Genomic DNA, 24,444 nt, shown 5'->3' with positions numbered 1-24,444 from the left:
GTCAGAAGTATCTCTTTGGCAGAGCGTGGAGGGGATCACTTTGCTTTTCTATTGTTCTTCAGAGTGGGTCATAACGAGATCATTGGGGTCTGCCGTGTGGGGGTCAATGCTGAAGGACTGGGCAGAGACCACTGGAATGAGATGCTGGCATACCCACGCAAGCCCATTGCGCACTGGCATCCGTTAGTGGAGGTGAAGAAGTCTTTGAAAGAGGTGTGTGGAGTTTTTCTTTCCTTTTAATGCACGCGCCGTGCATGGCTGAGCTGGTTTGAGGATTTCAGAGAGCTCCTGCTCTCACTTGGGGGTTTCTGACAAGACCTGGGGGAATTTTCTCACCAGAAATGAACTCTAGAAAACAACTATGTCTGTATGGTCTCAAAATAGCTTCTTAAGCGTGCAAGCAGGAACGAACAGGATTGTATTTACAGATGTGACTGGTACCGTATTGGGGGTTTATTTTGGGTTAGAAATGGAGAGCAGCGAGGGAAGCGAATGCTCCTCTGACTGCAGAACAAATTGTCCAGGGATATTGCCTGGTTCAAGTTTCAGTTTTTTTCATCCTGGAAGATTTTTCTGTTGACTCATCTCCAAACCTTTGCAGGAGAATAAATAGAACAAATGTAATTGCTTTAAGTATCTCCAGAGAAAGAGATTCACTTGATGCAGCCCCGGGTGATAAAACAGGGCTGAAATGCCTGAGCCCCATTTTTGACCATCTCTAGCATTTTCTTCCTCCTTACGCTCCATTTTCTCATGCTCCGATAGAGCTCGTTGAATTCTGCCTGGCTCAGGTCATAAATTCTGGAGGAGAGAGAAAATGGCACGGATGTTATTGCCACTTCAGGTATGAAAAGAAAGCCAGCATCTGTGGCCAGGGACAGTGTAATAAAGGCAATAAAACATATCAGGGGCTAAGGAGGCATTTTCCCTCAAAGCCACAGACTAAGTACATAACAAAAAGCATTATATTTTCCTTTTGAAGTTCAGATACTGAGCTGCACGAGGCTTGGCGTTCCCAGACTGAATTAGTATGCATCAGACCCTGTGTTTCTTTGCTACTCTTTCCACTAACGCGAGCGTCGTTTGTGCCCAGTGTTCTCTCTCCCAGCTCTTATTTATCAGGCGGGGTTCTGAAATTCAGACGTGCCCATCGCAGAGGCAGATCTGCTTCTTCTGCCGGTTCCTTTCTCTCTTGCCCGTAGAGTGCGTAGGCAGCAGCTGTGCGAGGCCGGCGTCCTTGGCCGCTGTTTTCTTTGGTGGGCAATCCTCCGTTGGATGGAACGTGCCTGTGGGGTCCTGCATTTAGTGGAAGAACATCCTCAGTCCCTGCTCCCAGGCCGGTTACACTCGGTGGGAAAACCTGCCAACTACTATCTCACTTTAAGACACAGTGGAGATACAGATGTCTGATAATGGACATTGGAAAATTCACATTTACATGTATGAGGTGTTCTGTGATCTCGTACTGCGCCGCTGTGTATTGGAGTGACCACTTTGTTCAGAACTGGAGCAAATTGAACTGCGATTAATTAATGTGTGATTTGTCTACAATGGTAATGCTGCCTTTGGGCTTTCGTTGGCCCTTCTATGCTGAAACGCCGGCATTGGGCACAGGAGCCGTCGCTGTTTGGGCAGGCACCATACACTGTTTTCCCCTTGGACGGAGCGCTGGGGATCAGCCGCTGCTGAGTTTCAGCATAAATGCTCAGTGATCGATCGCAGATGGGTTTGCTCGGCGTTTGCACCTCCTGCAGCATCTCCCGGCTGCTGCATCCAGCCCCGGATAGAGCCCCTTCTCCAGTTTGTGATGTACATGACTTTACTCCTGTTCTTCAAACGCAGGCGAGACTTTGAAAGAAAGCCTCCTGCAAAGTTTTTGATAGTCAATAGGAAAAAAATAAAGGGCACCATTATTGCGATGAAACTCGGAGAAACAGAGACCGGCATGTAAGATGACTCACCTTCTGAAATGCACTTTGAAAAGCACTGCTGAGACCCTAAGACTTTGGAAAAAAAACCCCTGAGTGAATCATTTCACCCCCCCGGTGCACAGGTCAGGAGCTCTGCTTAAAAGAAAAGGGAAAAAAAAAGCCTCTGATCATCTGCTCTGGTATTTCTGCCACAAGCTAGCGCACAGAACCAGCGAGCAAATGGTCTTTGTGCTTATTTGCCCTTTTAAGTTGTAGCACTGCTGTCTGCAAATCCCCTGTGCAGCCTCAAAAAAAAAAAAACCCAAACAGAAAAGGCACGGGCTCCTGGCGAAAAATTAACGGGAAACAGTATCTGTCGGTTAGAAGTAATCGCATCATCTTTTCCGTATGTGCTTGCGCACTTCTTAAAAGCCATTTGTGCTTTGTATCCTGTAGCGTGGGCTCAGGTCTCCGCTCACACGGAGGCCATCCAGGGGCTCTGCGGTGGGGGCTGAGGGTCGCGGCCGTGCGCTTTGGCAGAGCCACGTGGATTGGCACCTCCTGGTCCATCTGCTTTTGAACGCAGATGCTTTGGGGAGAAGCAGTTGACCTTCCATCCTTTTTCCACCCTGGTGTCTTTGTAGGGGTGGGCTCAGGCTGTGTTGGTATCCCGAGTTGTCCTCTCTATCTTCATCTTCAAAAGCGTTTGCTGCTGGGCACTGGCAAATGGAGCTTTTGCCTTCTAGTTGATCCTCACGCTCGCCTCTGTTTGCTCTAGTGATTAGAAATGGCCTTTGCCGTACCTCAGTGTCTCTCCTGATTGAGCGCTTGATCTTAGAGTGGAAGCAGGAAAGCTAAGATTGAATTGGCTTTTTGAAGGTATAAATTGAGAAACAGATGACGAGCCATTAGCCCGGGAGCACAGAGCAGCTCGGTGCCCGCTGCCGTCTCTCCGTGCCGCTCTGCAGCTGAGTGTCCCACCCCCTGCACGGCTCGGGACTGCAGATGGGTGCGGAAAACGCTGTGGAATCTGGAATTCCTGTACTATCCTACATGCGTACTGTCATGCCTGGAGTGCCTTGAAACAACTCTGGCCAAGAAAAGCACTTCCACTACATTTTGATTAGAGCTCAGAATCCCAGATTCTACTGGTTACCAGTAATACCATCACCAGGATGCACCAGCTCTGGTCTCCAGCTCCTAGTGGTGATGGATGGATGGATGGATGGATGGATGGATGGATGGATGGAAGGACGAATGGACGGAAGGATGGACACCAATGCCCTTGGAGCTGTACTCCCTGGGCTGTTCTCCAGCCTTGTCCTGCATTGCAGGTGTGGTTCCTTGACTGACCAACATGAGGGGGGTGGACAGCATCGAGCCTGTCCCACCAGCTGCACTGCTGTGCGAACATGGCCCAAACTCCTCATTTCTGGGTCGTCAACATGGCTTGGGCCCTTTCTCCATGAACTGGTGTTGCTCTTTCTTCTCTTCCATCGCTGGGGCGTTTAGGAAACTCTCTTCATGGCTATGATTGCTCCATATTTATCAACAGTGAGTAACAAACTTCAATGATGGCACTTCTTTAAGGACCATCATCATTAAAAAGAGAATGTGTGCAAATGAATCATTAATTACAGGCTTCTAAGCGCTATCCTCTTCACACAGCTGTTCAGAAGGAGAGTTTGTGAACAGGAGATGAGAATCCCTCTTGCTGTTGCATTTTGAAGTTATTCTGGCGATGAACTATTGCCCCAGCACAAACCTGTTCCCATTTTTCAGCCCCGAGGTCCTGCTGGTGCCCACTGCCGTAGCCTCAGCCTCCCAGGTTGCTTCACCCATCCCACCCATTGTTGTTTCCGTAAGGCATCCATCAGCCAGGTTAAGTGATGAGGCTATAAAAAGAAATACAAAATTACAGCTCATCTTTCCAGGCTTTGAAGAGGACTTCTTGAATACTGGAAAAGTCCCTGTTATCTGTGAAAGACAAACTCTGCCCGATACTGCAGAGCAGCAGCAGCAGCGTAATGCAAAATGGGTCTTTGATGTGGCCGAGTCCCTCTGACAGTCAGAATGGGATCTTTTATTTGTTTAAAATAATTCTCCAGATGAAAAACCGACAATTTTGCTAAGAGCCAAGTCATGACCATCATGAAGAACAGCCATTTATCTTTAAAGATATGCAAACCCACCCTCTTCCAGCCTTTAGGGCATGTTTGACTTTCATGAACTCTTCCTGACTGTTGATTATGCAACGAATGGTTCACCTTTGCTAATTAAACGAAGAAAACAATATCTCCCGGTTCCTCACAGCACACTGGTCACTTGAACCTCCTCTCGCAGAAGTTTCATCTCATTTTTGAAGTAGCAAAGGTTGTCCCTGTTACTGCAGGCAGAGCAACGCAAGAAGCTTGGTAAGGACTCTGCCGAAAGCCCAATTCTGTTTAATTCCTGCTCATCTGCTGGTTTGTTGGTAATTCTTACGGGGAGGTTTTATCCATATTATTTGTTTCTTGAGGATTTTAGCAAATGCATTTGACATGAGAAACACAGGAAGAACTGTTTTCTTGCCTAAGGGCAGCCTGTTTGGAAGGACAAACTTTCCATACCCTTTGTTTTTCACCCACAGAAGTGAAACTCGTACGCACTCGAGCATTAATGTCAGCCAGCAAAGAGCTTTGGCTCGAGGAGGGATCGGATCCGGAGCAGGGGATGGGATGGAGCAGTGGAAGTGCTTTGCCTCCTGTTGTCTCTGGGAGACGTCTATCATTTGTCATTTGAATTTAATAAAACAGGATGGTGATATGGGCAAGTGCTCCAAAGCTGGAGGAATAATGGGTTTGAATTAGAATAATAGCCCCCAAGGCAGATGAATAATAATTTATGATCCTATATGTATGGCAAAAAAAAATGTTTGCTATATCCACTGACTCTGATTTCACTCTGAGAAATGTGGACACAGCTTCTGTGAAGCCACATCGCCAGACTGGAAAGACTCGAGTAATTTTTGCTTAATTAGGCAGTGTCTCTATAACAGGAAGGCAACAGCACCGGACCAGGCAACTACAGAAAGCTCAACGGAGAACAAACTTTGTCTTCGTGGCTCATATAGATACAGTTTATTTACCCTTTTTTTTTACCCTCACGACCGAGAATTGATTTACAAAGCAATAAAGCAAATTGTTGGGTAATTCTTCCTGAGTGGTTAAACGCGTGTGTCTGATGGAACACGCGGTAGAAGAGATATCAGAGCGCAGGAGCCGGGCGGAGTGGTGAAGGGGTTGGGAAAGGGTTTCAGATCACCTCTCTTGTTTGCTCAGTCTTGCTTTCTTTTTCCTCCCACCAGTGGCACGGCCGGGCCGCAAGCTTTGACAGCCAGGGTTCCTGTCCCTCACCCAAACCACCACCCACCCCGTGATACGGAGAGCGGCGAGGAAAACAGGACTAAACCGAGTGATTTTTGCCCTTGGCCTACAGCCTCAGTAACGTGTTGCCGAGTCGTAGTGGCAGCAGCGAGACTTTCCAGTCTAGTTGTTCCTTCGTAAGTAAAGGCAGAAACCCGTTTCGTGGTCAACTACGTCTTTGTCTAATATGTCTCCCAAGGTGATGTATTTTTTTTGTGGCTTTTACTGTACGGATCTGTTTCCAGAAGAGAGGAAGGAGGGCTGAGACATGAGCTGGAAGCTTGGACTGTAAAATAACGTGTAAAATAGTTTGTAGTGTGTCTGAAGGCTGGAGAAGAGTAGAGATGCTGTGTGCCCGCGGGCAGCACCAGCGGCCAGGAGAGGAGAGGAATCGGCCCCGCTGCCGTCTGTGCCCACTCCGTTGAGTAGCAGCGAGAGACACCAGGAGCTTCTCCCGACCCGCGAGCAGCTCCTGGCTGTTGTGGTCAGCCCCAGCCCAGCCGCCTGCTCACGGCTTTCCCGTCCGTGTAGCGGTGTTACGAGCTGTCAGCAGTTTGTGCAGTGTGTATCCCACGTTCCTGGTGTCACGTATACGAAATGCCCTCAATTCCTTAGGGCAGAAAACTCGGGTTTTGCCCTGTATTTGAAGTTTCTTTAGAGCTACTTGCATGAACAATTTCTCAAGACCCCTCTGTAGCTGCCACACATCCCCCGTACATCACCCCGTTATCCGGAGCGCAGTGGAGAGAACAGCTTTGTCGCGAGTTGGGTTTGGACATAAAGCAGGAAAGATGCTGCAGAAATAGGTGACATCCTTGCATGAACACTAGGTCTTCATTTTTTGTATCATCCGAGCAACGAAGGATGAACAAAAGGGGAAATGGAAATACAGAAACACAACCAAAGCTAAAAAAAACCCCAAACATCCACGCTGTTTTCTTGAGTGATCAGCACTTCCTTAATGAAAAAAAGTTTCTGAGGCCCAAACCCTGGAGGAAGATCAAGTTTCGAGAAAAATGAAACTTCGCTGGTTCCTTGGTTGCTGAGGCCAAAGCGAAATTAAAACATCCCAAGCAGCACTAGCTTTGCAAACACAGCTCAGCCAGCCGCTCTTTAGCAGGCAGCTGAGGATTCCGGACACTTTCTCACTATGGATTTTAATCTGAGTTAATAAATACATTTGTGCTGTTTGTTCCACCGTAATTTAATTAAGTAAATGCAAATATTTTGGTTTCAAGTGAAAACAATATTAGCTAGCAAGGCAGCCTTTTCTCCTCGCATGGGGTGAGGAGAAAGCATCCATTGGCCACAACCTTCAGGTCAGCTTCGGTTTCCATTTCGCTATATGTCACAGCATCAGCCATCACCGAGTACCGTGATCGGCAGAGAAGGGTCCTTGTTTGCATCATTTTTTCTGGATGAGATGAATCCTTTGCTCACTGAAGGACAAACACATAATTTCTCATCACACCCGGTGTCTTAATTCTCTTTATGTGCCACACGCTATAGGAGCAGAAACTCAATAAAAGGATTTTATTTGTAAGTCTTGCCTTGCCTTGTGGAACTCTTCCTTTTGTGAAAGCAGTAACTGTGTGTTCTGTGGTTTTAGATGGTTTCAGTTATCACAGCAGATACTCTAAAATGTAATAATGACAGACCCTGGTGTGGTGAGAGGCACAGCAAGGGCAGACAGCGTGATTCGGAGCAGACGCTCCTTCGCCCATAAACTCTGCAGTTCTTGGTCTTCCTGGAAGAGGCAACACACATCCCTTGGGGAACGGCCGAGCATCGGTCACAGAAAAAAAACGTATGTATTTCAAGCACTTACAGTTCACTGAAACGAAAAGGTAGTAAAACTACATTAGCTTTCCGGCACGAGGAGCCCTGTAAACATCTACCGAGGGACCTGGCTGGGAATGTCCCTTTTTGAGACAACTCAACTGTTCTGGGAAAGTTCTGGATCTTGTTATAGGAAAGACTTTCTACCCGTTCAGAATCATGAACTTACAGTGGTGGGTGGTTCAGAACTGACCGCAATGCCCCTGACCCATGGCTTGAGCTGAACCCTGCCTCGGGTGGTTCACGCCGTGAGGTGGGAGTGCCTCTTGGAGCACCGTAGATCAAAGCTCCTGTAATGCCAGACACACCTAGAAGAAGCCTCGGCAGCGTCCCAGCTGGGTGCAAGGACAGCATTTGACGATCTCTAATTGCACTAACCCACTTAGAGCCTTTTCTTCTTTAATCCCGGCTTCTCGGGTTTTGGTGCTCTCTGTGCAATCTCTGTCTTTTACCCATTCTTCTTGTTCTCTAGGATTTAGTCAAAACATACGTGGGGTTTGACACAAAGCCTCTATTTTTAAGCCTTGCTTCACACTGATAATCAATTCCCACTCAATACTGGCTGTCACTTGTGTTTCTGGAAAACTGGATTTCACGCCAGTGAACCACACCCACGCCCGGATAGCTCAGCCCCCTGCACTCACGCTTTAAACGCTGAGATGCTGCCACGTCCCTCAGCGTGGGGATAATCAAACCATTGTGTGTTTGTCGTTGCTTCAACACAGCCACTCGAGAAGATTGGTCACTCTAATGGAAATGAGATATACTGTACAAGTACAAACATTTCCCTTTCATCTCGAGAGGGATTATAACTCCAAAAAGGAGCTGAGCCCGGCACAAGCGCCATACAAGGATTAGTTAATTTGCTTTCTTGCTCCTCACTTTCCATCCCACTCTTAACCGTACAATAAGACCTCACAGAGCAGCTTAAATTATTACCAAGCAGGATAAGGAAACCCATCACGGGGCCACATCCCTCGGGGGAATTGGTTGTGGGACTCGCCGCAGAGACAAATTTCACTCCTCGGGAAGGACACCCGGTGCTGCCTGTGTTGCTCCAGGGCCGGATGCACCATCCCAGGCTGCCAGGGAGACTGATGCCAGGCGGCCCCGATGTGTGGCCACCGGGAGTACGGAACAAGTACTGGCTCCTGGTCGTTTGCAGAGTTCACAAGAAGCCACAAATGAATAGCCTATTTTATTTTGAGTACTGCAAGCAAAATAAACACACAGCAGCGCTCCCAGACTTTCCTTTTTTTTTTGTTATTATTTCCCCTTTCTTTTTAGTTTTAGCCTCACAGTCTCCGATTTCATAGAACAAAGTCTGAATGCAGGAAGGGCAAGAGATACTGGCGTGAGGGCTGCCTCTTAATTACTGGCTTAATGATGGGGACAGGGGGAGAAGTGGAACCCCACTGGTCCCTTGCGCTGCTCTGTACAAGTCCCACCCATTCATGAACAAAGGAACTCAGTATACGAGAAAAAAGTGAAAAACCACCAACGGAGGGTGAGTTTGAGCTGTGGTGAAGTTCTGCTTCTCACACTGCGCAGGGAGCTGGGATGGGGCAGGAGCAGCTGTTCCCCACGATGTCTGCGCTCATATCATAAGGTAATAAATTAAACAGCAAATCACAGCTCATTTGAGAAAAGTATAACCCCATTCTTTGCTATCTTTATCTCCATTCTCTCTCTGTTCTCCATTTTTTTCCACTTTTGTTATTTGCTCTCTTAATCGTCTCTCTAATCCGGCAGTCCCTGCCTTCTCATTCTCATTCTGCTGGAGGTTTTCTCTCCAGGGCCCTGATCGTTCTTCCTGCCATTAAGATGATCCGTAGCTGTATGGTTGTGCTCCGATTTAAATGCCGGGTCAGGGATTTGATTTCTAGTTATAATGCATCATGCGAGGATGACCTCGCTGGGACTAGACACTCTGTCATTTATACGGAGTCACCGCTCCAAAGTGCACAAACCCCATCGCTATGGTTTCTCTGCCATCTCTGCCGGCACAGCAGCTGCCGGGGCGCGTGGGGATGGGGCACACGGCCCAGGAAGGGGTCATCCCACGCCGGTTCCAGCGGGCACAGCTCCGGGGACCTCCTGCACACTATGCTTGGGAAACCCACGTCATATCAGCTGCAGCGCATTGGGGACACTGTGCCCGGTAGGGTTTGGGCAGCGTCTGTCCACTTTGTCGGAGCATCACCCCAAACTCAGGGTTGTCAAGAGGCTGGTGCTGCAGCGGAGACTTGGAGAATCGTGGGATCATAGACTCATAGAATAGTTTGGGTTGGAAGGGACCTTACAGATCATCCAGTTCCACCCCCTGCCATGGGCAGGGACACCTCCCACTGGATCAGGCTGCCCAAAGCCCATCCAACCTGGCCTTGAACACCTCCAGGGATGGGGCAGCCACAGCTTCCCTGGGTAACCTCTTCCAGTGTCTCACCATTCATAGTGAAAAAATTCTTCCTTTTATCTAGTCTAACTCTGCCCCTCTCCAGTTTATACCCATTCCCCCTCATCCCATCCCCACAAGCCTTTATGCACAGCCCCTCTCCAGCTTTCTTGTAGCCCCTTCAGGTACTGGAAGGTCACTATAAGATCTCCTCGGAGCCTTCTCTTCTCCAGGATGAAGAAGCCCAGAAGCGGAGTTCATCTCCTCTTTGCAGATGCACAGGCTTAGAAAATCTGTATCCTTCTCCCCGCGCCAGCAGCTCTGCTCGGCTCACAAACCCCTGCAGTCAGCCTTCGGTGGAAACGCTACTTGAATGTTCAAGAGATGGGTTGGTTTTTTTCTTCCCCCCCTCCCCGGACTTCTCTCAAAGATAATTTGTAATTATGTTTAACAGCTTTATTTATATATATTTTAAGCCAGTGTGTTAGTCATGCAAATATAATTACATATCTTATGTTCCCGTGTCATTTTTTAATTAAAATACATGGAATTTAAAGCACATATATTTCAAAAGTCCAGTGTGAGCTTCTATTAAAAATGCGGCTCATTAAAGCTAATAAAGCACCTCAGAATGGGTCAAGGCAAATCCAGAGCATGTTCCGTTGCCGTGGGAACAGCTGGCACCAAAGCCAAGTGCGGACACGGTTACCTGCAGCACCAGAGGTGGCAGGCAGGGATTGGATTAGGGGAGAAAGCCCCCCAGAACCGGACTGGCAGAGTCTCATCAGTGGGTGCAGCCAAACCACCATCCCTGCGGTCCCTCCTGGGGCTGGAGGAGCGGTGGGATTCTGCCCCCGGGATCTTCTTGGCACTGCCAGGACCCATCCGACAGCAAACAGAGTACTGGGAAATGGGGGTCACTCACCAAACCCACATCTAGAAATACTTCCAAAGTGGAAGACTTTCTGCTAATCTGCCTTTAGCCGCTGCGCCTCCCTCTCCGTTTCAAATCTCCTTGGATGATGAGGGCTTCTTCCTTGCCACGAGGGATGGAGTGGAAGAGCAGCAATTTTTTAATTAAGCAGTTTGCTGGTGTTCCTCTTGGACGGCTTACAGGAATCAAGGAGGATTTAGCTCATCGCTCTGCCAAATTCCTCCTGGCATCCCTGCCTAACTCTCCGGTCTCGAGCCACAGATGCCCCACAGTGTCTCCCCCCAGCTCCATCAGCCCTGTTCCCTGCTCTGGGGCTTTGTACCCACAGGATTGGGCCGTGTCCAGGAGCTCTGGCCGGCTTGGAGCACACTGCAACCCCTCGAGCACTTCTGCTCCCAAAGCTGCAGTTTGAGGCACAGCAATCCTGTACGGCCCCCACCTGCCAGGGATGAATTAATGCAGATTTTCTAGGACATAATAGTTAGAGAAACCAGGAGGACCTTTCTACCGGTTGTGTAACCTCGGCTGTATCTAATGAAGCTCTAATTGCTGCGCGCTGTGAGTGTTCTGCAGGGGTGCTGAGCTGCTCTGCCCAGAGCTGGCCGCTCCTCAGGGCTTCGCCGCCCTCGCCCTTGTGCCATAGGGAATTTTCCCCCTCATCCTGGAGCAGGGCAGAGCTGCAGCCCCAGGATGGCAGAGGATTCTCCTCCTCGGGTGCCTGCAATGCTGGGCTGCATGGTCAGAGCATCCCTGGTGTCTTGGGAGCAGCCAAACGCTATCCCGGGAGCACGGATGCAGCTGTGCTCAGCTCCGGTGAGCACACACAGCTGCTTCCCAGCGAGATACCGGCCGTCCAAAGCCTCAACTCTGCAGATCCCTTGGGGAATGAGCCAGCAGAAATGGCTCAGCTCTGCAGACTCGTAGGTCTCACGGGTTTGTGGGTGCAGGTCATGCCCTGCCCGGTCCCCGCAGGGCTCTCTCTCCGACAGCGACTGCCAGGCACCATCACCCAACACAGAGTTGCGCCAGATTGCAGCAACGCATCCAGCAGGTTCTTTGGATTCCTTGCTCCGAAAGAGAGGATGGTTTAGAACGTCCCTGGCGTGGGACAAGCTCTCTCTGCATTGTGGAGCGTGATGGTGGTGGGTGCAGCAAGGAGGAGAGGTTGGCACCCCATCCCCTCACGCCCCGACCCACTGCCCCGCACTCTTTCCCCTCTCATGAGCAAAGAAAGATGCCAAAATGCCAGTGGAGGTCTTTATCAGTTCCTGTCACAAATCCAGAGTATTTAAAAACCAAGCTCCTTTGAAACGTGGAATTTGTCTGACGAGAGCGAATGATCAGCATAAAATAAGATGTTTCCGCAGGAGACAGCATGTGCTGCCAGGAGTGGGATCGGCAGATATTCCAGCAACAACCACCCGTTAGGATGGCTGGAGACTAGGTTTAATAGGGATTTCTTTAGCCAGAGGAAGAAATGAAGAGTGAAGATGGAAGATTAGAATCTGGAACACCCTCCTTCCCACCCCGAACGATGGGGCGGCGACCAGCGCTCTGGGTGGAAAAGCCTGTGCCAAGATATCCATCCCAGGAAAGAGTGCGGACACCTCAGCTGCATCCGTGCCTCCTGATTAAATGATATTTCTTTCTTCATTTACTCTATAACAACCTGAATCTTTCTATCACCGAAGCAAACCTGAACTGGGAACGGAGGGAAGAAGGAGATGGCAGAGACACTGGAGGTGGCTCAGTTGGGGAAACCTACTTTTCATTTACAACCCTCATTTCCTAGAAATCTGCAGTCAAGGAAGAGCCGACAACGGAGCGCAGAGCTTTGAGGAGCGATCCCCTTCAGGAGCCGCTGACAAAGCCCGGCTCTGCCTGTGGCCCCGGTGTTTGGCTCTCAAGTCCTGCAGATTGCGAGGCTCAAAGCAATTTTAGGTTAAAAGGGACCGAAAACCGGAAGATAAGGACTGTAAAATTCATGGCTGGACTCCAGCACTTGGCACAGAGCTGCCTGGAGGTCAGGGACTGGTTTGCCATTGCAAATTCATTGATGCATTAACACTAATTTCATTGCACTCGTTTTCCCCTCAGTTGCACGGTCTGTTAAGTCGTTGCTTTCCAAACGGGACCGCCAAGTGCCCTCTGGGAGCGGAAAGAGGGACACACGTGTCCCAGGTCTGGGACAGGACGCTGCCGCAGGTCTGGCACTGCCAACACCTCTCAGCGACCGCCTTTGTGCGACCTCTCAGCCCCAACGAAGGGCCGGCGGCGCTTCTGCCCTCCGCGCCAGCATCTCCGACAGATGCTCTTCCAGTAGCTCTGCCTCATGGATTTAATCAGACTTTCCGTTTTTTCCTTGGAGGAGAAATTCCCTAGAAATGCTCGTCTTCGCATCGTTTTCCTTTACAAGGGGTTGTAAGTAATTTTTGAGGAATCCATTTAGCTGAGCAATTAGTGAGTCCATAATGCACTCCTGTGTTTTATTAGAAACGGAAAAATTGGTCATTTCTCTTTGTTTTGACCCTACCTCGGTAGCGATGGTGGCAATTTTCTGTAATGATCCCAGTTACCATGGTTATCGCTCTCTCTCTGCGTTGTCAGACACCTGCAGCAGGAGGACAGGAGCTCTGCGGGCGCTCAGCCCCGTGTCCTCGAGCCACCGGGGCAGGACACGACCCCTGTCCCGTCCGGCTAACGGCAACGTGAGGGGTCTGAGGAGCCCAGACCCTGTGTTCCGTGGCACAAACAGACACCCAAAGCTTTAACTGGTGTTTTTTGGAGGCGTTGGGGAGGGAAAACCCAGCCCTGCTTTGCCTAGGGAGCATCACTGCATCCTTCAGTGCTTTTGCCTCAGGAGCATGAATTCAGTAGGAAATTCCCATCTATTCCAGAACGGCTCCGAGGAGCTGATTTTCAGAGAGGAAAGAATTAAACCACTGCTTTGCTGAATCGCTGAGCTGGTATTTTTCTGTCCTCGGGAAACATATTTCATTATAACGGTATTAGTAATGATAACACCCCAAAGAAAATCCTGGTGAAATCCCATAGACGACGGGATGCGTAAAATCCCTGGGATGGTTCAAGCTGCCTGTGCGGGTCCTTCGGCGTCAGCAATATCCGTGTTGGATGGAGTCAGATACCTTAGCACAAAGGGGAGCGGAGCAGAGCGTGTCGAGTGATCCGCCTGGATCAAAGTGCTGGAATAACCGCAAAGCCTCTCAGTAAATGTCCAGAAAATAACAAAACTGTGTCACAAACCGCAGCTTCTCTGACAGAGCTGTGAGCAATAAATTTGAAGACTTTATTTTTAGTCTTCCTGTCAGGAGGAATGGAAGGAGCATCCACCTCGGAGCTGGGTAGGATGAGGGGAGCTCCGTCGGCTGAGCCGGGGGGAAGCCAGCCCTGCAGGGACCCCTCAGTTCTGCAGAATCCAGCTTTTTAAAGGATTCTTCAGCTTCTATCCCTTCCTTTGAGCTGCTACACACCAACGCAGCAGCGATGTCGTGGTGGGGGCGTGGGGCAGCTCTGCGCCACAGAGGGAATGGCTGGGGTTGGTGTTCAAGGAGGAAAAGTGGGGCTGGGGAAGCAGGAGCAAGCCGAACACACCCAAAGTCTCAAAGCTATCATCATCATCATCATCATCATCTCCCCCCAGGCGGGAAAGGCTGTAGTGGAGGGGACCCCAGGGATACCACCCCCAGGCGTGGAGCAGCCGGTGCTGGGCTTCGCAGCACAGCAGGCAAAGGTCATCCCTGCGGAAGGACCAGCATCCCAGGAAAGCCTTCCCAGGCACCTCAGCATTCCTGTCCCTGCAGTCCCCACCACTACGCCCCCAATTCCGGACCCTCCTGTTCCCACAGCCGTAACACGGCCGTGTCGATCCAGAGTTCACCAAGGAGGGGAAAACCAGGAACAGCACAGAGCTGGGATCAAGAACAGGTCTTTAAATCCCTGTCAGTAATCAGAGGATCCCCCTGGCTAAGGAAGGAGACTATGTCCTCTCCAGGAGGCGATCGCTGGCTCACCCCAGCCGTGCCTGGCCGGATGCCGGCAGCGCTCCGAAGAGGAGGATTTAGCTTCAACCCAGCCCACGCTGACATGAAGCCGCAGACCTGAGCTCTCCCCTGAGCTCCGAACACACGTTCCTGGTGAAGCTGGTTTGGCTTCTTCTACTTTTCCATTAGGAAGTGCAAAGGACTGCAAGGAAGCGGCATCGTCCCTGGCTCTGGAATCCTCCCACCTCTGCCACGCGGTCCTGGGCAGGGTGCTTTGTTACCCCCCCAATTCATGTGTGACGAGTTAGACCTCAACCAGATGTTACGTGGGCAGAAACACCTATTTGAAGTTAAAAGCCTGTGATTAAACTTGCCAACCAGCCATTATGGAAGTATTAAATGGAGAAATCCCCCCCCCCTTCTCGTTCCCATACAATAGCATCTTTATAATACGCTTGTTTAAGTTGCCTACTTTTAATTTCGGTTCCCTTGTTTCTAATACTGCATGCAGAGCCATTTCGCTTTATCAATAGCTCCTGTGAGCCGACAAAATCAGGGAGGGAAGAAAAAACCGATATCCTTGAGAATTAGACAAAGGGGAAAAATTAGCCGGAAGATCTTACTTTCTCTTTCCGACTGTTAGCATAACTTCTCAATTTACTTTATCAGATTGCCTTCCAAAGAGAAGCAGTTTTCGAGAGAGCAGAGATGAAAGGGATTATTACTTACAGAGACGACTCTTTAAAGAGATAAAATATCTGGCAATTAAAGCAGAAGGAGCTGCAGACTCACAAGGAAAGCGGTGACTTGATGGGAGCGGGCACATTAGCATATTTCTCACTAACCCCTCATTAAGGAAAGGGATAATATTAATGTGATAACAGCGCCGCAGCTGTGGAGGGGTTTTGGTACCCACCAACCACCCCACGCTGAGCCCGTGGAGAGCCGCAGACAGGGGCAAAGGGGCAGCCCTGGTCCCAGAGCCACCTCTGCCCCGGCAGCGGAGCAGGACCACGCACTTGGAAATGAAGAGCCTAAAAACCTCCCCTGGAGAAGAGGACCAGGTTGTCCTTCAGAGCTGCAGGGAACAGAGAGGCTGGTGGGGGCAATTAACACCTCTGGGGGCACTCGGGGCTCTGTGCCTCCCACCAGCTGTGCCACAACCTTTGCTTTCTCCTCATGGGGTTGATAAATATTTAAGCAAGAAGTGAAGAAGTCAATAATCCCCAGCAGGGGATGAACTCTCGTGTTTGCAGGCAGCAAAGGATGCGTGGGGCCTCGGAGGTGGTGGAGGCGTTGGGGCAGGTGCACCTTTCCATCCCACGGTGAACAGGAACACCTGTCCATAACCGTTGGCTGCTTTTCTCCTGTGAATAACCCTGCTCTCCTCCGGGTTGTCAGGAAGGAGAGCGGCTCAGCTGTGCTTCCTCTGAGCTCTCTCGCCCCATGCAAGTGTCTGTCACAGAATCGGAGGATAGTGGGGCTGGAAGAGCCCTCTGGAACTCACCCAGTCTAAACCCACCGCTACAGCAGGGTCACCTCCAGCAGCTGCACAGGAGCACATTCAGGTGTGTTGAGATTCCTCCAGAGAAGAAGACTTCATAATCTCCTTGGTAGATGGTTCCATTGCTCCAGCACCCGCACAGGAAGGAAATTGTTTCTTGTGTCCGGGTGGAACTTCCCGTGCTCCAGTTTGTGCCCAGTGCCCCTTTTCCTGTCACTTGGCACCACCGAACAGAGTCTGACCCCATCGTCCTGTCTATATGGGACCATACGCCACCCTTCGCCGCCTTCGGCCAGCTCGGAGCTGAGCCTCTTTTAATGATCAAACATCTGATTCATGTCTGTGTTTGTCAGCAAACAAAGATAATGCTCTGCTGCTTTATGGGAGCTATTACGAGTATTAATTAGTTGATGTTTCTTGAAGTACTTTGAAGGTATGGGGTGCTAGATAAGTGCTGCGCCTTGGAACCCCATCAGGCACTGCAGTTATGTTTCCATCTCGCTTCTCTTTTCTCCAGAGTGTTTATACAAACCCAGTTCCTCCCCTCAGGGCATCCGCAGGGTCCCCCCACATCCATGGATGGGAGCCACCGGCAGGTCCTGCAGGACTTGGTCAGGTTGGAAGATGGTTTCTGGTGCAGAATCATTACCACCCCATCAATTTTAATTCGAGGTAGAGAAATCATTGGCATAATTATTTGCAACTGTGTGATTTCTGAAAATTATATTTCTGTTACCATAGTTATGGATCTTGAAAAGGGCTATGAATTAACTTGACAGTGCACAGAGTCCTTCACACTTGGATAATTTCTCTGCCTGACTTGCACTGTGTGTTGAACTTTCAGCACCATCCAATTACAGTCATTCAAAGTGTGGATTTAAACAGTTTTCTTGTGTAAGCAAAAGATATTTTAATTATAATTCAGAAGAACTTGAAGCAGATACCAAGCCACTGCCACATCGTGGGACAGCTTCCCTGGAGGTGGGTGCGAGGGGATGCCGAATGCCCGGCTTTAGAGCACCGGGGAGAGGCAGGGAGGGCAGGTGACCCCAGGACACCCATGACCCTTAGTCCTGGAGTGGGAGGATGCGATCCTCACCAACCCGAGGCCCTCTCATGGCTCCACATGCTCAGTGTTGGTCCCAAGAAGCGCTCTCTGATGTTGTAAAAGGGATAGTTAGCAACACATCAGCTCCTCGTAATCCATCCTCTGTGCTCTCAAGACGCTGTGACCAGAACAAATCACGCTAGATCCGAGTTTCTGGGCAGCCCACAGCATCTTTGGATTCTGCACCCTCCCCAGGGCGGTGCAAGCAGCAGCGCGTGGGGCCGTCACTGCTGGGTGATGTGGCAGGGACTGGGGGATGCGGTACCACGGCTCGTGGGGCTGTGCCCACCTACTGTGGCCACGGCACTGGGAATGGGGACTTCAGCCTTGGATATGGCAGAGCTGCTGTCCCAAGAGCATCGCAGCCCCTGTTCCATCTCCGCTGGGGCTCTGTGGGGACGGGAAGGGACTCAGGGGTGCTGCGTCCCTCTGTGAAGGGTTCTGCGGCCGTGGGGGTGATGAGCGAAAGCAGACAGGGGGGTTGGAGGAGAACCTCCTTTCACTCCAGCGCTGGAAATAAACATACCTGCTTTATAACTCATTTTGGGTTATAGGGGTTGATTCTGCAAAACAGGGGGAACACGGCTGTGGTTCACTAGAAGTGACCTTGGGAAAGCAGCAGCATCTGGGCCCTGCTGGCAAGGACACCTCTGTGGCACGCAAGGAAAATCACCGTTTGTCCTCTCAGATAAAGGGATTTTGCTGTTTGCTCAGTTTTGTACACGCAAAACAAGTTGGCCCTCGCCAAGCCCTGAGGTCTCCTTGCAGCAGAACCCTGCCTGAAGCCCCGTCTTACATAAACCCCTGCCCAGTCTCTGCCCAAGGAGCTGCCAGCGTTCACTGCTCTGCCCAGCCCCACGAGCACCCCACTCTTAGGAAGTGCCCTTTGGGGTGACCTTGGGGCAAGGTGGAGCTCGCAGCTCTGGTAACCCAGACCCACATGCCCCCCAAGCAGGCAGCCAAGCTCGCTGCGTAGTATTTATTCATTATATCACAGAGAGGAGAATCTCATTAAATTAGTCCAGGTTTCCGCAGGGTGGTCCCGCGCAGGGACGCCTGGTGCCGGGGCTGGAGGGTAGACGGGGGCCTGGGGTCCAGCATTTCTTCGTTTCACAGTGATGGGAGACAGGGCGGAGGTGCCGTCCCACGCCGGGGTGGCTGTGGCCCGTGGGGCGGATAGGCAGAGCCTTGCTTGCCCAGGAGGGATGGATGGAGGTGCGGGGACGCCCCACCACGGCCCCTCACACCTCCAGCTTCTTCTTCATCTCCATGCGGTAGATGATCTGGTAACCATCATCCCAGGCGTAGATCTGCCTTTCCTGGGGGCTGTACTTCATGCTGGAGTGGGAGCCGTAGCGCTTGGGGAAGTAGACGAGGGAGGCGTCTTCGGGGGCCAGTGTGCCGCTAACATCGAAGACGCACTGCACGCGGGAGCGGCTGGGCAGGCGGGTGTTGTAGACCACATGTAGCGCCCCGCACACCACAAAGGCACCCTCGGCATTCTCCCGCGGGCACGGCGTATCCCACATCTGCTCAATGTCCAGCGAGGTGGGGTCCAGCTTGGCCAGGCATATGTTCTTCTCATCATCCTTGGTGGCATAGATGGCCCAGAGCCCCTCCTCGTCTGCCGCCACCTCGATGTAGGTGAAGGGAGACAGCCCGAAGACGGGGATCTGCTCCTCAGCTGGGAACACCGAGCTGTCCACCACCGTCTTGTTGGCCAGGTTGAACTTGATCACCTGGAAGGAGCCTTGCTGGCGGATGTAGTAGAGGTGCCCGTCGTAGACGAGGTGCCCAGTGCCCACCCAAGGGTAGGGCAGCTTGATGCGAGCGGCTTTGCGGGTGGCAGAGAAGAGAGTGAACTCCCGCATGCGAGGGAAGACATACACGGTGTCGTTGGCAGTGCCATCAAAGACGTAGATTTTCTCAGAGGTCCCTGCGGCATCCTTGGTCCAGAGCCCCGAGGTGCTGCCGAAACGCTTCAGGATCTTCATAGCTCTGACGCTTGCGATGGTGTCGCTGCAGTCTGCAAGAATGGGGCAGCTGTGAAAGCCTGGAAGGCACCTGGCCCTGTGGCAGGGACTGCTCCCACCCTGCACGCTGACACACGTCCCCTGCACCCCAGCCCAGCCCTCAGCCCTGCAAACTCGCCCCAGTGGTTGCAGCGCCGTTCCTGGGGGCATTGAGGATTCCCCCAGTGCCGTGGACAGGGGAGACCACCCTCACCCCATCCCTCCCCCAAGGGCTTCTGAGGAACCCAAGGTTCTGGCCCAAGGCTTGGATGTGGCTCCCAGGCAGCTGTGGGGATGTGGGGTTTGGTGTCAGAGGCACCCGGAGATGTGTCCTGCTGGGATGTGGCCAGGGGAGACTTACTTGAACCTGGGTAAGCTGCAAGACCGCCAGCAACCCCTAACCCAGAACCATCTCCCCAGGGAGGTGTGGCAGCTCCTCACCTGTCAGCTTGGTGTACTTCTCGTTCTTCCTCTTCTTGGCTGTGGCCACCTGCTTCTCCATCAAGGTCTCATCCACCTCCACGCAGGGGGGTGCAGGGTTCTGAGTCTCCAGGTAGTCTACTTCACGCTCCAGGCGGTCCACGCGCACAGCCGTGCTCTCCACCTCTGTCCGCATCGCCTCCCGCTCCTTCTCTGCTGCCTCGAGCATCCCCAGCACCTGGTTCTTGAAGTCCCGCAGCTCTGTGGAGTAGCGGCTGCTCTGGTCGTGCCACTGTGAGATCCTCTCCTGGGAGGGACAAGGAGACGTTGAGCCCCCAGGGCCACACGGCACTGAACCCCTGCTGCTCACCTCTCTGGGTCCCATCCTGCCATGATCCCGCATTCTTCTGCACACTCAATGCTGCACTCCCGCCATCCGCCTGTTCCCATGCCCATCACGCTCCTGTGCCCACGATGCTCATGTGGGTGGGGACCCGGGCACCCCACGCCGGCTCTGCTTCGCCCCATCCTGGCTCCTCGTCACTCCAGACTGCTCCCAGCTCTGCTTCACCCCATTCTGATTCCTCATCACTCCACACCAGCTCCGCTTCATCCCCATCCCAGCTCCTCATCCCTCCATACCAGCTCTGCTTTGCTCCACCCTGGCTCCTCATCCCTTCACACCAGCTCCGCTTCTCCCCATCCTGGCTCCTCATCACCCCACACCAGCTCCGCGTCACCCCATTCCGGCTCCTTGTCACCCCACACCAGCTCTGCTTCGCCCCATCCCGACTCCTCACCCCTCCACACCAGCTCCTCTTCACCCCATCCCGGCTCCTCGTCCCCCCAGGCTGCTCCCAGCTCCTGCGGGCGATGGGCAGGAAGGACCGGGAGCTCCACACCGGGCCAAGAGGGGCAGAACGGGCGCCGTGGGTGCCACGGGGCACGGCGGGTGAGGGGTGTCCCTTACCTCCAGAAGGCTGAGGCGCCGCTCCACGTACTCCATGAGCTGCTGCTGGGCGCGCAGGGCCGGGGCGAGGAGCAGGAGCAGCAGGCAGTGCCAGGGCCTCATGGCCGCCATGGGCCGCACCGTCCAGCTCAGCGCTCAGGAATGCTCCGGCCTCGAAGCCCTTATGGAATCCAGATGTGAGGGGAGGAGAAGCTGCTCCTTCCCCCAGCGCAGCCCCAGGACTGTTAACTCCTTCGTGCCCCCGAGGGTGTCCGTGCTGACACCCCACAACCACCACCACCACTATCACCACCACCATCACCACCACCACAACCACCACCACCACCACCACCACCACGGTGCTGCTGGTGCCTCTGGGGAGCAGTGGGGAATGGGAATGGGGAGTGAGGAGAAGGGAGAAGGGAGAGAGGAGTGGGGAATGGGAATGGGGAGAAGGGAGTGAGGAATGGGGAATGGGAATGGGGAGAAGGGAGTGAGGAGTGGGGAATGGGAAATGGGGAGAAGGGAGTGAGGAGTGGGGAATGGGGATGGGGAGAAGGGAGTGAGGAATGGGGAATGGGAATGGGGAGAAGGGAGTGAGAAGTGGGGAATGGGGAGAAGGGAGTGAGGAGTGGGGAATGGGAATGGGGAGAAGGGAGTGAGAAGTGGGGAATGGGGATGGGGAGAAGGGAGTGAGAAGTGGGGAATGGGGATGGGGAGAAGGGAGTGAGGAGTGGGGAATGGGGAGAAGGGAGTGAGGAGTGGGGAATGGGAATGGGGAGAAGGGAGTGAGAAGTGGGGAATGGGGATGGGGAGAAGGGAGTGAGAAGTGGGGAATGGGGATGGGGAGAAGGGAGTGAGGAGTGGGGAATGGGGAGAAGGGAGTGAGGAGTGGGGAATGGGAATGGGGAGAAGGGAGTGAGGAGTGGGGAATGGGGATGGGGAGAAGGGAGTGAGGAGTGGGGAATGGGGAGAAGGGAGTGAGGAGTGGGGAATGGGGAGAAGTGAGCGGTGAGCAGAGAATGGGGAATGGGGAGCAGGGAGTGAGAAGCAGAGAATGGGGAATGGGGAACAGGGAGTGATGAACAGGGAATGGGGAATAGGGAGCAGGCAATGGGGATCAGGGAGTGAGGAGCGGGGAATGGGCCATAGGGATCAGGGAGTGAGGAGTAGGGAATGGGGAACAGGGATGGAGGGAGGCTGCAGCGGGACAGACAGAGGCTGCAGCAGGACAGACAGAAGTTGCAGCTCTGTGCCCGGGATGCAGCCAGGCCGGCAGCCGTGCCTGCGCCTCCCAGGCCTGCGGATGCTGCTGGCACAGCCCGGGCCACCCGCCGTGCCCAGGGGGTCTCTGGGCTGTGCTGCTGCAGAACTGCACGGGTTGAGGTTTGGCTGCATCCATGCGCAGGGCTGCAGCGCTGCTGGGCAAGTGTGCCATCTAGTGCTCCTGCATCCTGCATCCCACAGCATGCATCCCAGATCCTGCTGGACCATGCAGGGTACCCCACAAAGCTGCTGCGCTGGCAGGGTTTGGGCTTGGCCCCTGCACTAGGAAAGCCTGGGCTGCCGGCTTCGGTCACCCCTGCCAGGACAGGAGACCAGAGAAGAACCCTTCGTCCCTGCACTCTGCACCCACCATCCTGCCCAAAGGCTTTTGAGGTGCTCCCTGGAGAAGTGCCAACAGCAAACGTGGAGCCCTCCTCTGCCCTCCCTGCCCAAACCAGAGGTTTTGGGAAGGTGGAGGATTCTGTCTGTGATTCCTGCTGAAGCCTTCCTGGGCATCGCAGTGCCAGGCAGAATCCGAAGGGAGAGGTCGCATCCTAAGCAGGGTCAGAGCAGCTCGAGGTGACGCAGCAGCCGCTTCCCACAGTCGGAAGGGTGAAGTTGGATGGTTTATGAATAGAAGCCAAGGCAATAGGAAAGCTCCTTCTCACCTGAGATAGCTCACGATCCCGGCTGATTCCCCACCCCGAGCCCCCCTGATCGCTGCCGAGCCCCAGGGACCCCGCAGGGGCACAGCTGGCACAGCTGGATGGGGCCCACAGGAGCCACGGCTGGGCTGCGTCACCCCGCACGGTGCGTCCCTGCTCCGAAACGGGGCTGCGAGGGATCTCACCCCCAACACCACTGCAGCAACGGAGGAGCAGCTCTGCTCCCATTTCAGCCCAGGTACCCCCAAAACTGTGTTCCACCCCCTCTAACAGATCAGGCGAACAAATGGATAGAGTACAGAAAATTAACCCTTTTTATTGATGCATTGCAATTGTTCTACATTTTTACCATATTATGTAGAAAATACTTAAAATACAAGCTACTTTGTAAAACCAAAGACAAACATTGAATCCAAAGATAAACTATGTTTTCACAATGGACCCTTTCCCCATATAGTTAGTATTAAATTTTTAAATATCTATTTCTTTTGTTAAAATGATTTTTACATACCCCCTAAGTACATCAGCAATACAAACATAGATCAGTAATTGTCAGAAACTACCTGTATCTAGCGGCTGGTAAAAAGGAAGAGCACAACCATAAAAGAAAGTTAAGTTTTACACAGTAACTAGCATATCAAATACATTTAATAAAGTAGGAATTCCATTGCAATATCAAGGATCCAAGCAGAAATACTAACATTACATATAATGTACTGCTACATGTAGTGAGATAGATATATTCCAAGCCGAGTCTGAAATCACACATTATATAAAGTTTAGCAACAAACAACCATGTGGACATGCGGCACCATTCAGAAGTTTAAATAAAAAAAAAAAAAAGAAAGAAAGCAGGGCTGTGCCAATCCGGTCATTTAGAAGCAATTTAGTTTCGTGTACTAAAAGAAATTGCGGAGTCAGAGGTAAATTACTGCATCCCATCAAGTAGGTGCTAAGCAGGAAAGCCTCGGCAGTTGCCTCTGTCACAGCTGCAAACACATCAGGCAACAGGAACAACAGATTCAAGAGCTCGGGAACCACAGACGAGTCCGTCCGGGGCCGTGGTTATCCAATATTCCAAGGGTGAGTCCCAAACTATTTCTAGAGAATTAAAGGACTCCAATTCCTATGCAGAGACAGCACCTCTTTGCACAGTGTGTGTAGCGGCTCCAGCAATGAGGTGTCAATTCCTTATCCTAATGTGAAGGCTGGAAACGCACGGGAAGCAGAGATGGGTCTCCTTAGCAGCCTACAAGCCTTAAACCGGGCACCCCAACAGCCGCCGGAGCAGCCGACGCCACGATGAGAACCTGGCCCTGCTGGGGTGGGCTTTTGTCTGCTGGGTTCAGGCCGTGCACGGCAGAGGAGTTTCAAGGTAATGGACAATGCGTTTTAAACAGAGGGTTTCCTTTTACCTATGTCATTTCCACCTCGTCCTCCTTGTTCCAATACTCTTGGAAACTGGGACAGTGGAAGGGATGAGACCACGCTTTGCGAGCGCATCTCATCGGGTCCAAGCACGTTACCGGGACTGGTGAGAAATGGCCATTTCAATCTGCTTGCGGGAGAGTGGTCAAGCTCTGCTCAAAACTGTGGGCAGGTTTATTTTTTTTCCGTGTTAGGGCTTCACAGAAAACTCTTTACTACTTGTGAAACAGGGCGCAATGTCTTCCTGATCACAGGAATTGGAGTCTGCTTTGCCTTTCGATGGAAAGGCACAACTCTACCCAGAGGGATCGCGAGGCAAGCACTGAACACAAGCAATGCCATGTAGAAAAAGAAAGTGCCTACAGCAACAAACAGCATCGTTTGCAGCAACGATGTGGAACAGCAAGGTTGGCTGGTTGCCCACACCCCTACAGAAGTGCTCTGACTAAAAACACACTGAACAACGACATTGCTAATGCTACCGTCCAGTTCCAAAGTCCCCGATCCCACCACTGGAAAAGACCAAACCTTGAACAGTCCAACAATGTTGGGTCAGTCCAGACGTTCTCCTGTCAAGAATGTGGAATCCCAGAGATGACTTCCGCACTT

General features: G+C 52.1%; 2 protein-coding genes across 2 annotated transcripts in view; one reads left to right on the top strand and one right to left on the bottom strand.

Annotated features, from left to right (window-relative positions):
• The window catches only part of SYT6 (synaptotagmin 6), a 42,694-nt gene extending 33,556 nt beyond the window's left edge, over positions 1-9,138 (top strand). Inside the window, exons 7-8 of the mRNA XM_009569769.2 lie at positions 63-213; positions 5,257-9,138. Of these exons, the coding sequence (XP_009568064.1) occupies positions 63-213; positions 5,257-5,328 (223 nt within the window). The 3' untranslated portion in view covers positions 5,329-9,138. The remainder of the gene's footprint in view (positions 1-62; positions 214-5,256) is intronic.
• A 7,882-nt stretch (positions 9,139-17,020) lies between these two features.
• OLFML3 (olfactomedin like 3) lies at positions 17,021-20,661 on the bottom strand. Its single transcript, XM_054087647.1, has 3 exons — positions 20,498-20,661; positions 19,549-19,834; positions 17,021-19,121 (listed from the first exon to the last, which is right to left on the bottom strand). The coding sequence occupies exons 1-3, from the start codon at positions 20,606-20,608 to the stop codon at positions 18,337-18,339; spliced, it is 1,182 nt and encodes a 393-aa protein (XP_053943622.1). The 5' UTR covers positions 20,609-20,661; the 3' UTR covers positions 17,021-18,336.
• Between the last annotated feature and the right edge of the window lie 3,783 nt (positions 20,662-24,444).

Source organism: Cuculus canorus, chromosome 24, assembly GCF_017976375.1.
Source record: "Cuculus canorus isolate bCucCan1 chromosome 24, bCucCan1.pri, whole genome shotgun sequence".
NCBI lineage: Eukaryota > Metazoa > Chordata > Aves > Cuculiformes > Cuculidae > Cuculus > Cuculus canorus.
The sequence above is the reverse complement of the archived record's forward strand: the minus strand, read 5'-3'. Positions and strand labels throughout refer to the sequence as shown.